Genomic DNA, 12,355 nt, shown 5'->3' on the forward strand with positions numbered 1-12,355 from the left:
CTGTAATCCCAGCACTTTGGGAGGCTGAGGCGGGTGGATCACCTGAGGTTAGGAGTTCAAGACTACCCTGGCCAACATGACAAAACCCTGTCTCTACTAAAAATACAAAAATTAGCTGCACATGGTGGTACATGCCTATAATCCCAGCTACTCGGGAGGCTGAGGCAGGAGAATCACTTGAACCCAGGAGGCGGAGGTTGCAGTAAACTGAAATCATGCCACTGCACTCCAGCCTGGGTGACACAGTGAGACTTCATCTCAAAAAATAAAATAAAATAAAATAAAATAAAATAAAATAAAATAAAATATAAAATAAAAATATGCCAGGCACGGTGTCTCATGCCTGTAATCCCCAGCACTTTGGGAGGCCGAGGCGGGCGGATCACGAGGTCAGGAGATCGAGACCATCCTGGCTAACACGGTGAAACCCCGTCTCTACTAAAAATACAAAAAAATTAGCCGGGCATGGTGGTGGGCTCCTGTAGTCCCAGCTACTCGGGAGGCTGAGGCAGGAGAATGGTGTGAACCCAGGAGGCGGAGCTTGCAGTGAGCCAAGATTGCACCACTGCACTCCAGCCTGGGTGACAGAGCAAGACTCCATCTCAAAAAAAAAAAAAAAAGGATATATATATATGTGTGTGTGTGTGTGTGTGTGTGTGTGTGTGTGTGTGTATGGAGAGCAGCCTGAGACATGGAAGAAGAGGAGGATTGTCCAAAAAGTAGAAGAGAAATCTGAATGAGACCAGAGCATGGCTTCTTCAGCTACAGCTTGCTAAGAGATTAGAAGTCAGCATCAAAGTCTGACAGTATGTTTATGTTTGGTTACCATTACATAGACATAACCATATTTTAAATGACTATCATAAACTGATTCTAATTTTATTCTATAATTAGGGAACAGGACATTCTCAAAGAACACTTTGGCTGTCTTTATAAAGGTTCTAGTTAAAGAACTCTTCAAGACATCATTATGGGTTGATTTCTGAACTAGATGGGCCATGACTAATGATTTCAACCAAATCCCATTTTCAGTAGGCAGAACCAGTACGTAGAATTCCTTGGAGAATGTGGCTTACTCTTTTATCCCATTTGGATGTGTTATACATGGGTTATATGAAATACCATCTGTCATAAAACAAAACATTTTATTAAGAAGATTTTTTTAAATTGTACTTTCTGCACACAACCAAATTCTATAAGCTAAACCAGAGGTCCTCAGAATGTAACCCCAGATCAACAGCACTGGCATCACCTGGGAACATGTTAGAAACACAGATTCTCAGGCCTCACCAGACATAGAGGAACAGAAACTCTGGTGTAGGGCCCAGCAATCTGCTCATGTTAACAAGTCCCCCAGCTGATGCTGATGCCCTGAAGACCACTGTCCTAGGGTCACCATGATCACAAGGTTCCTGATTGGTCCATATGGAATATTTCTAAATCCTAGTGCAATCCCTGAATTATGATTCCTTTCATTTCCAGGTCTTTTGATTCTCAGAAATCCGTAGCCCTGTCTTCAGATGGCACGGTTTCTTCAATAAAGCCAATGTTTGTGTCCCCGCCCAAACTCATATATTGAAATCCTAAGCCTCAAGGTGATGTTATTAGGAGGTAGGGCCTTTGGGAAGTGATTAGGTCATAAGAATGGAGCTCGCATAAGTGGGATTAGTGCCTTTATAAAAAAGCCTAGGAGAAACCCCTCGGCCCTTCCCCCATGTGAGGGCACAGCCAGAAGGCACCATCTGTGAACCAGAAGCCCCTCGCCAGACACCGAATCTTCTAGCACCCCAATCTCTGACTTTGGACCTCTACCCTCCAGAATGGTGAGAAAGAAATGCTTGTCATTTCGGCCACCCAGGCTAAGGTATTTCTGTTATGGCAGGCAGAACAGACTGCCAGAAAGACCATTTCCCTGCCACAGCTGCTCACAGCTCTCTGCCAGGTTGTCTGCTCCCTGCCCTGCACTCCTGGGCTCCTCCTCCAGTGTCAATCATCACGCACTTTGCAGGGAAGGAAGGTCTCACCTTCAATTGCTCTCCTCACTCACATGTTCAGAGCTCTCTTTACAACTGCTGGAGCACTCAAATATCCCAAGGGAAAGCTTCTGTGTTCCATCCTGGACCTACTAGGGGCAACCACCCTTCCACCAGGGCCCCCACTCTCACCATGAGCTTCAGACTCTCATCTCCCAAGATCTTGCTCACAGCACAGCTGCCTTCTGCTCACGCAGGCCAGAGGAGCTACCTTGTCTCCTCTTAGAGCAACGTCCCACCACTCCCTTGGGGCTCAACCTTTGCTTTGTGTTCTGTAAAAGTCAGCAGTTCTCAAGCTTGAGACTGCATCAGGCACACCTGGAGGGCTTGTGAAACTCCAGAATGGTGAGTCCCGCCCCCAGAGTTTCTGATTTAGTAGGTCTTGTGAGTAGCCCAGAATTTGCATCTCTAACAAGCCCCCAGTGGAAGCCGAGACTGTCATCTTCTTAGGCCGCGCTTGGAGAACTGCTGTTGAAACCCAACATCACTGAACTTACCTGCAGAGGCACCTAAAAATAATCAATCCAGAGCTGCTCCTTCTCCAAATGACTACTCTCTGATGTCTGTCAAGAAATCCAAATTATTTACCAATTACTTTATTGGTAATTAAGTTCCACCTATTTCAAGAAAAGTTCTGAGCTGACTCTCATTTTTGATTAGCCATCAGCAGAAATAGTAAATTTACCTAGTGCATTCAGAAAAATGCTGTTCCTCCCAAGGAAATGTGTTTTCTGTTGCTCCTGAAATCTGCTGACCTTGGCACTGACTCTGGTCCTCTTACACTAAGGTGGAGCTGGGGCAGGGTTGGGGAATCAAGACTGAGAAACCTCGCTGTCCTGCAGCAGAACGGAGATACATGGAAGAACGAAGACAGAATCTTGGCTTTGAAGAGAAAGTGAGATGTGATGTCAATGATCCCGCTAACACCAAAACCATTAAACCAGCCTCGTTAAGGGGGGCCCCACCTCCCCACCCTTCCTGCCTTTTCTACCAAGCCAAACCCAGAAATAGAACACGGCTCACTTCTCAGGGCTACTGCCTCTGCCTCAACTTCAGAGACCACATCTGCAGCTCCCAAAACAAGGTCTGTTCTGCAGCTGGACAATTCACTGCGAAAATCCCAAACTGAAGAGCAGAGCCAAAGCCAGAGGAGACAAAAGTGGCAATAGGGCCAAAGCCTCATTCCAGATTCCAAGTATCATTCTGCAACCCTCTTGCTATCAACTGCTGCCTGCTGGCTGCAGCCAGGTCCCTGGTCCACACACAGCCTGGATCGGAAGCCTGCAGAGACACGGAGGCTGGAGATGGGAAACAGATGGTGGCCTGTGCTTTGCCTTTCCCAAGTTTACAACCTCACCTGGGCTGTTTTGAGGAGCCCCGAGAGGTAAGTTCATGCCTCACTACTGCCCCTCTCCCTGTGAAAGCAGAAAGTCAACACGCATCCTACCCTAGAATAGACCAGCCTCACCTGTAGATTCAAGGTCCTGGGGGAACAGTATCAAATGCCTCTGCTCACTGCCTTTTACTTCTCACTGTGGTTCCCAGGGAGCCTAAAATTTGAGAAGTGAAACTGAACATCCCACCGCCTTGGTGAGGGGAGAGGAAGAAACTTCACGGGCTTTTTTTGGCCGGTTATTTTTCTGTGTATCCCACACAGGCCCTCACCATGAAGGGTTTCACAGCTGCTCTCTTCCTCTGGACTCTGATTTTTCCCAGCTGCAGTGGTGGCAGCGGTGGGAGAGCCTGGCCCACACACACGGTCTGCAGTGACAGTGGCTTGGAAGTGCTCTACCAGAGTTGCGGTAAGCCCTTGCAGTACACCCATGTGTGTTTATGGGGAAAGTAAGGCCCACAGATGTGAGCTGTTAGTGCTCAGCTGGGGTGGGTGAGGGGAGAGGGGACCAGCAGCTGAACACTTTCTCCACCTGTAGCAAGTCTGGGAGGGCCACTGGGAGCCTTTGGGAGAAGGAGAGGTGGGGCTGGGGCCGGGAGCGGAAGAGAGAATGGCAGAGCGACGAAGGGTACAAGACAGAGAAACTGAATATAAATACAGTCATTTACTAACGCCAGAGAACCCAAAAGAGAACAAAATGATCAGTGAGTCGACCAAATCATCAAATCTCACCAGTTGAAAATTAGGAAAGAAACTTCCAGTAGGCCCTTCCCCAACACTGTACACCTCGGCTACCTTCCCATCTGATGTACTTTGCAAGTGAAGTGAAAAGATCACTCCTCCCCAAAGAGAAGATTCCTGTCCCTCTCTGGACACTTGCAGAGCTTTCACTGCAGGAGCAGCTCTCGTGAATTCAGCAAACACTTCGCGTGCAGCTATCAATGCCAGGGTTTCTCAGTGCTAGAGATAATAAAAGTGCATAAGCCAGGCCTGTCACCCCAGCGGGCCAACCCAATATGCCAACAGATAAATTGCAATTCAGTGAAGAAAATGCAGTGAACTGCGGTAAGAAGTGTCAGAACCAACCAAATGGGCTGTGTCTTAGTCAGCTAGGGCTGCCATAACAAAGTACCACAGGTTGGGGGCTTAAATAACAGAGATTTATTTCCTCACAACTGTGGAAGCTGGGCTGGTTTCTCCTGAGACCTCTCTCCTTTGCTTCTAGGTGGCATCTTCTCCCTGTCTCCTCATGTGCTCTTCCTTCTGTGTACATCTGTGTCCTCATCTCTTCTTCTTCTAAGGACACAATCATATCAGATTAGGGCCCACCTTCATGGCCTCACTTTAGCTTAATCAGCTCTTTAAAGACCCTACCTCCAGCAGGGCGTGGTGGCTCACACCTGTAATCCCAGCACTTTGGGAGGCCGAGGAGGGTGGACCACTTGAGGTCAGGCATTCGAGACCAACCTGACCAACATGGTGAAACCCCGTTTCTACTAAAAATACAAAATTAGCAGGTCATGGTGGCACGCACCTGTAATCCCAGCTACTTGGGAAGCTGAGGCAGGGGAATCGCTTGAACCCAGGAGGTGGAGGTTGCAGTGAGCCAAGATCGTGCAATTGTACTTGAGCCTGGGCAACAGGAGCAAAACTCTGTCTAAAAAAATAAATAAATAAATAAATGAAAGTAAATAAATAAAGACCCTATCTCTACATACAGTCACATTTTAAGGTACCATAGTCCCCCCAGTCTGCTAGGAATAAGTTCCAAGACTCCCAGTGGATGCCTGAAATCACAGATCATTTTGAACCCTATATATACTATGTTTTTTGGACCCAATAAATGAGACAGCTACTAAGTGACGGATAGGCAGGTAGTAAAGACAACATGGATATTCTAGACAATTCACGTTCCTGGTGGGATGGAGCTGGACAGCATGAGATTTCATCATGCTACTCAGAAGGATGCTCCATGAAAAACTTATGAATTATTTCTGGAATTTTCTATTTAATATTTTTGGACTGCAGTTGGCTGAGAATAACCAAAACCTTGGAAAGTGAAATCTTGGATAAGGGGGCACTACTGTACTGGGGGTTGGGACTTCAACATATAAATTTGAGGGGATGCAATTCATCCCATACAGGGCTCCCAAGTGGGGAGCAACTCAGGAGCCCAGCCTCAGGATCACATCTGCTGTTAGAGGGACTGGCTTGTGCAAATGCATGGCATTGTGATATCTGCCACTTTGGAGGGAGATGGGGGCAAAATGCCATTTGAACTGCAGGAGGTAGGAAAGAGAAGTTGATTAAGCATCTGAATTGGTCTCACTCTAAGCTGGGGTTGTGGTGCTTGAGCGAGTACCTGATCCTACAACTGCCACCCAAAGAGCTGCCCAGAGAGGTCCAGATGGTCACTCTAGTCACCAGGGCCATTTGTTCAATTTGACCTTACTCTTTTAAAAATAAGGGACATTGAAGTGCACACACACACAAAAATTAAAAATAAGTAAAAGAGAATGAATGACTGGATGCTGGCAGTGCTGATGTTGTCACTCTAGGTTTTCCCATGGGGTCAGAACCACTAGCATCCCATTCATTTTTGGTGTAGGATGAGAAGCAAGATGTGAGATAAATGGACTGGTCAGGGTTGGTTTTTCCAATTCATCCTTGAATAAAAGGTTGCCACAGCTGATCTGTCTCCCAGACTCCCCCTCTGCCTGCAGCCAGGCCGGTGCATCCTTTCAAGTCACTTGCAAGAGGACTGGGCATGTCAGGGAAAGAACAAGGACACATCACCTGCCCACCGGAGGATGGCTCTTTCCTCTGTAGGTGAAGTTGCTCCATGAAGTCAGTGAATGTCTTAGCCAAGCCACTCAGAATTAGAGATGGAAGAGATGCAGTTCTCATCCAAGGGGTGGGAAGATCAGACAGTTTAGCAACAGGATAAATGCTTTGTGTGAAAGGCTGTAGTGAAAGCAGGCATTGTGCACCAGTGACATGGTAGTCAGAAGATGGTGAGGTTGGCATCTGCATCTATTGGGAAAGGAGTCACCAAGCCTAAGTTGAGGCTTAAAGACTGATTAAAATAGTAATGATAGCACCTCATGTTGGTAGAGGCCACCATGCTAAGTGCTTTACACATATCATTCTTATGTTGCAGATGTGTAAACTGAGGGATAAAGATGTCATTAATAGTTAACTTTTCCAATGCCACACAGCTAATAACGGCAGAATTATATCCCCAGGGTCACAGAGAAGGTAAGACATTGAGGAACTATTGATGGAATTAAAACAAATTGATCCCCAGCCTGCCTGACTCCAGAGCCCATGCTCTAAAACTCCCTGTGGTCTAGAGTTTCATCAGCAGGCAAAGTGGACTAAAGGAGGGGTGAAGGGAGAAGTTTGGCGGAGAGAATGACACGTGTGAAGGCAGGAAAATGGGACCAGGCACAGGGTTCAGGGAACTGCGGGAGAGCTGAAAACACAAAGGGCTGAAAGAGGAAGTGGGAGATATGAGCAGGACCCCATACAATGGTGGGCTGCCTCTCTTTGGCCAGGAGGAGGTTGCATTTTGGAAAGATCCTCAGGCAGTAAACAGGAGTGTAGATTTTGAATTGGAAGCTATTTGAGGCTGAAAATAAGGTTTTCTCCAGGCGGAGCAATAATTCAGGAAAGAAACCACTAAGGCCTGAGTTGACATCATTTCCGCAGTCTTGATAACCTTGAGGAGAAGGGAAATTCACAAGCAGTTACTGGGCTCTGAATACTGACTAGGAAGTAAGCAGTTTTCTGAAAAAGCAGAAGTCCTGACCCGGCCAACTGTCAGTGACAAAGGAAAGAAGAGAGCCACTTTCTTTACTAAAGCAAAAGGAGGAACAAACACAGTCAGGGCCTTGGGTCTGCTAAATCCCAAGTCCCAGGGTTACAAAAGCCCAGGGACTCCACCCCATGCACACGCCACAAACAGCCACCAATGTATTTATTTATATGCTGCCTCCAGCATATACACGAAGATATGAGGAGATGACAGAAATACTTATGATTAGAAGGGGAAATAGGCAGCAGTGGAAGAAGCAGGGGGAGGGGAAGCATAAGGGAAAGTGCTATGGACTGAATGTTTGTGTCCCCTGAAGATTTGTGTTAAACCCTAATACCAGTGTGACAGTATTAGGAGATGGGGCCTTTAGGATGTGACTAGGTCATGAGGGTGGAGACTTTATAAATGGGATCAATACCCTTAAAAGAAGAGGCCAGAGATCTCCCTCTTTTCACCTCATAAGGACACAATCAGAAGGTGGCTGTCTGTAAACCAGGAAGTGAGCCCTCACCAAGAACCTGCCCCTGCTGGCTCCCTGATCTCAGACTTCCATCCTCGAGGACTCTGAGAAATCAATGTTGGCTGTTTAAGCCCCGCAGTCTATATAATTTGTTAAACTTGCCTGAGTTGGCTAAGGGGAAATCATAAAGGCAGGAAAGGTTAGGACACATGTAACAGATGAGGCAGCATGAGAGTTAAGAGCTTAGAATCTGGAGTCAGCGAAGCTCATTCTAATCTTGGGCCACACTCTAGATCTCACATTGTTGTTTATAAGGAGGGTGTATTAGTTTCCTGTTGCTGCTGTAACAAATTTCTACTTGGTGACTGAAAACAACACATGCATTCACGCATAGTTCTGTGGTCAGAGTCCAAAATCAATTTCACTGGGTGGGCAGGGCCTAGGCCTTGCTCCCTTAGAAGCTCTGGGGGAGAATCCCTTTCTTTTCTTTTCCAGCTTGTATAGCTGCATTCCTTGACCTGAGGCTTCTTCCTCCATTTTCAAAGCTGACAGTGTAGCATCTTGCTTCCTTCCATCATCTCATGGCCTTCCTGTTCTGTTTCAAAGCTCCCTCTGCCTCCTTCCTGTAAGGACCCTTGTGATTAGGATAATCTCCCCAACTCAAGATCCTTTATCACATCTGCAAAGTCTCTTTTGCCACATAAGATAAGATTCACATGTTTCAGGGATTAAGAGGTAGACATCTTTTGGGATCATTATTTAGCCCAATATCATAGGGAGAACATATTACCTACCCAAAGGGCTGTGTGAAGATTATGTGAGAAGGACTACATGAAAGGTGCTTAGCACATACTATGCACTCAATACATCTTAGCTGCTGATGACTTTGTATGGTATTTTACAACTGATTGAGGTATAATAGACTCTGAGCTTCCTTGAAGCCAAATCAAGCAAGGGAATGGCATTGTTTCTAAAATAAAATTAGTTTTTAAGATGCCCAGCTTTTCCTGATATAGGGATGAGCGATGAAGGGAATTTCTCCCCAGAGTAGATGGCATCCTGGATGGCATCTCTACTGAGATGCCATGGTGACTCAAACCCGCTGTTTCTAATGATGCCCCTTGGTGCAGGTCAAGAGCCCAGAATCAAGATACATTCTGCAAAGGGCCAAGGCAGAATCCTCCATGAATACAGCAATCACAGGTCAGACTTCTTTGAGGGAGAAGGTTAGATTGTGTACAGGAATGGATAAGCTGCACGTCCTGTGGGCAATCCTCCATAAATATTATTGTTGCCATTGTTTTTGTTACTGGGTGTTCATAGGGTCAGATAGCAGAATTCTGGATTGTATTTTTTGGCAAGAGCCCAGTGTTGTAATTTCACATGTTTTGACATCAACCAGGCAGAGGAGGACCTGTGACACATGCTCAAATGACTTATGTGCCCCTTTGGTTTCCCTGATACTCACAGGCTACCTGGACATAGGAGTGGCTCCTAGATGTCGTGTAAGGCAGACACTTGCGAACTAGAGCCTGCAGGCCAAACCCCATTTGGTGCCTGTTTGTGTATGGCCTGTGAGCTAGGGATGATCTTTCCATTTTTAATGTTAAAGAATTCAAAAGAAGAATATTCATGACACATGGAAATTATCTGAAATTCAAAATTCTGTGTCCATAAATAAAGTTCTATTTGACACAGCTGCACCCATTCTTTTAGGTGTTGTTTATGCTACTCTTGTGTTACAATGGCAAGGTAGGGCGACAGTGACCACATGGCAAGGCTCCACAGAGCGTTACATATTAATCATCTGGAACTTTATAGAAAAGGCTTGCCGATCCCTGGCCAAGAGTAGGAAGGAATCTCTTAAGCTCTTCACTGGATCAGAGTCTCAAGTTCCAGGCCTTCCAGATGATTCTAGCCACAGAGAAGCTGCATGGGCAAATGAACTCAATGGCAAACCCACCATGATTGCAAGGAATGTATAAGATCCCTTTCAGAGCATCATCATTGTCAGAATAATCTCTCCCTCCTGCATGCCATTTTAAAATTTATGAAGTCCTTCCATTGACAAAGCCTCATTTAATCCTTACAAACAGAGGTAGATAGGATGTTTATCTCCATTTTCTGGATATAGAAACTGAAGCATACACACATTAAGCATTTTAATAAAGTAATATACCTGAGCCATGATACAAACCTACGTGTCCTTACTGCATGCTCAGTGACGTAGAGCTATGTCACAGAACTCTAGTAGGGAGTAAGTCATGCCCTCAGACCCCAGAAATACAGGGTGAGACCAGGCAGAAGGCACAGCTCAGACGATAAGTCTTCAGGTAAAAAAGTGAAAACCCTAAGCAGTGTGTGGACCAGCAAAAGAAGGAGGATGGGGAGGAAGAGGAGATCAGGAAGAGAGGGAGGAGGCGAGGGAGAGGGAAGGAGAGAGGAGGACAGAAAGAGGGGAAGGAGGAGGAACAAGAGGAAAAGAAAGATGGGGAGAAAGAAGGGAAGGGGAAAAAGGAGTAGGAGGAGGGAAGGGAACAAGAAGGAGGGAAGGGGGAGGAGGATGAGTAAGAAGAGGTGGGGAAGAAGACAGGAGAAGGAGGAGGGGGTGGAAGAGGAGGAGAGAAAGGAGGAGGAATTGGAAGAGGAAGAAGAGGAGAGGAAGGAGGAGGAGGAGAGGAGAAGGAGGAGGGGAGAAGAAAGAAGAGAGGGGAGAAGAGAAGGAGGAAAAGAAGATGAAAGAGGAGAAAGAAGGGGGAGGAGGGGGAAGTGGAAAAAGAAGAGAGGGAGAGGAGAGGAGGGGCGAGATTCATCTCCTGATGAAAGAATTGTTTCCCTCCTGCCCCACCCTACCCCAGCCCCATCCTCTCTACACACATCCAGAGCTGGGCCAATTTGGCTCTTCCCAAGTATCCCTCAGAGGAGGGAACATACGGCTGCCTCAGAGGAGAAGGAGACCCACCACATCTCCATTTTTCAGCCATGTGCACCAAGTTCTTATTTGTTGCAAAGTGGTGTCTAGAAATGACATCTTCCAAATTAAAAGAAGTACATGTAGGGCCATTCTCCTATCATTAAGAACAGCATATTTTATAGTCAGAGCCCTCCTGCACAGGAGGCATGCTAATTTCCTGAGGAAGCCCTATTTACCACGCCCAACCATTCCGCTGTGGGATAGTCGGTGAGCAGGGAGGGGAGGAATCCCTATTCAGCAGTGTGTGGAGGGCTGTGGGCTGACCTGGCAGCCCCCTGGAAGCATCCAGGGTCAGTTTACCATGGCATCTGGTCACCAGGCTTCACACTTGCAATCAGCACCTGCTCTCCTCCCCTTAAAGACAGTCGGCCTTTAAGTCCACCTCTGCCTAAATAGGCTTCCCATGTTGCTGATATTTGCTACAGGGCAGGTGCTTTAGCTGACCTCCAAAAAGGCCTCTTAATTACAAAGCCTGAATCAAGTCACATGTGCCTGAATCGTCCATCAAAGTGGTCAAACAGGACAATTAATCAGACTTCAAGAATGTAGAACATCTCCATACAGAATAGAGGCTAAGCTGCAAACAACCTTGCCATGTAGCAGAACCAACAGGATATATTGATAAAAATGTTCATAGAAAACATTTTAAAAGCTGCCCCAGGAGAAAATGGATGGGGAAAATGCCACTTTCCTCAGAACCTAATAATTCTGAAGGAAATGGAGCATAAAACAAGCATGCATGAAACAGCATCAAAAAAAGAAAAGAAAAGAAGAAAAACACAGGTCATCTAGTCACTTAGGAATACTTTCAAATGTTGCACACAGACAGCAATTTCTCTTTTCATTTATTTTCCCAGATTAACAAGGATCTAAAACTATAATTAAGGAAAAGTAGACAAATAGCTGGAGAGACAAAGATGCAATTTCAGAAGGATGACTCTGAGCGTGCAGGATTGAACATCTAGCTTCCTTGAGTAGGGCAAGGCCTTTTGGCCCAAATTTAAAGACAGGAAGTTGATAAAGAAACACAAGAATATTCACACTGCGGTGCAGATTTTTTTGATGCTAGATGAAAGTGAACGTGGCCAGAAGGGAAGCAAACCACGTAGGTGTGTTCCTGTGACCACGCCACCAACATCTTCTGGGTTTCCATTGGTGGGAACATTTTACAGCCCAACCTCCAAGCCAGAGATAATTCTCCAAAGCACTTTTTAAACGAGATGCTAAGTAACTTAGTGAATAGGAACCTAGAGAGGGAAAAAAGCCAAGAGTCTGCAGTCCTAAAGAGGCCTCTTCTGCAGGCAGGGAACGTTTTCCCAAACACTGTTCACCGCTATTGCCATCCTCAGGCAAAATCTTAATGGGCAGCTCTGCTCGTGTTTTGGGAGGAGAATCTTTGGAGAGGTAGAGATGGGGAGGGCTGTCCTCCAGCCCAGCAGCTATTTTTGTAGAAACTACAGCACAGACAACACATTCCTAAAGCAGCAGCGATTGTGAGGTCCTGGGCATGGTTTCAGACCCAGGCCCGCGGGAGGGGGAGTGTAAAGACCAGAGCAGTTTCTGTTTTCTCCAGAGCCCAAGGAAAGCAAAGGTGGAAGAACCCATTCCCAGCTCCAGTAGTGCAGCCAGAGCTCCAGGCAGAACCCGACAGCACCAGGTAACCCATGATGCAGGAGCT

The 12,355-nt window shown here is 46.4% G+C and overlaps 2 protein-coding genes across 3 annotated transcripts in view; one reads left to right on the forward strand and one right to left on the reverse strand.

Annotated features, from left to right (window-relative positions):
* Positions 1-3,513, reverse strand: part of F13A1 (coagulation factor XIII A chain) — a 433,590-nt gene extending 430,077 nt beyond the window's left edge. The window contains exons 1-2 of one of the 2 annotated variants that reach the window (XM_021936970.2): positions 2,719-3,513; positions 2,166-2,596 (exon numbers count right to left, since the gene is read on the reverse strand). The gene's annotated coding sequence lies outside the window, so the exon portion shown is untranslated. Of the gene's footprint in view, positions 1-2,165 lie in introns of both variants that reach the window. The other variant, XM_017957544.3, reaches the window with a different exon arrangement.
* Positions 3,514-3,623: 110 nt separating this feature from the next.
* LY86 (lymphocyte antigen 86) overlaps positions 3,624-12,355 on the forward strand; it is a 62,323-nt gene continuing 53,591 nt past the window's right edge. The window contains exon 1 of the mRNA XM_003897010.4: positions 3,624-3,835. Coding sequence (XP_003897059.1) covers positions 3,700-3,835 — 136 coding nt within the window. The 5' untranslated portion in view covers positions 3,624-3,699. The remainder of the gene's footprint in view (positions 3,836-12,355) is intronic.

The sequence above is a fragment of the Papio anubis genome, chromosome 6 (genome assembly GCF_008728515.1).
Source record: "Papio anubis isolate 15944 chromosome 6, Panubis1.0, whole genome shotgun sequence".
Lineage (NCBI taxonomy): Eukaryota > Metazoa > Chordata > Mammalia > Primates > Cercopithecidae > Papio > Papio anubis.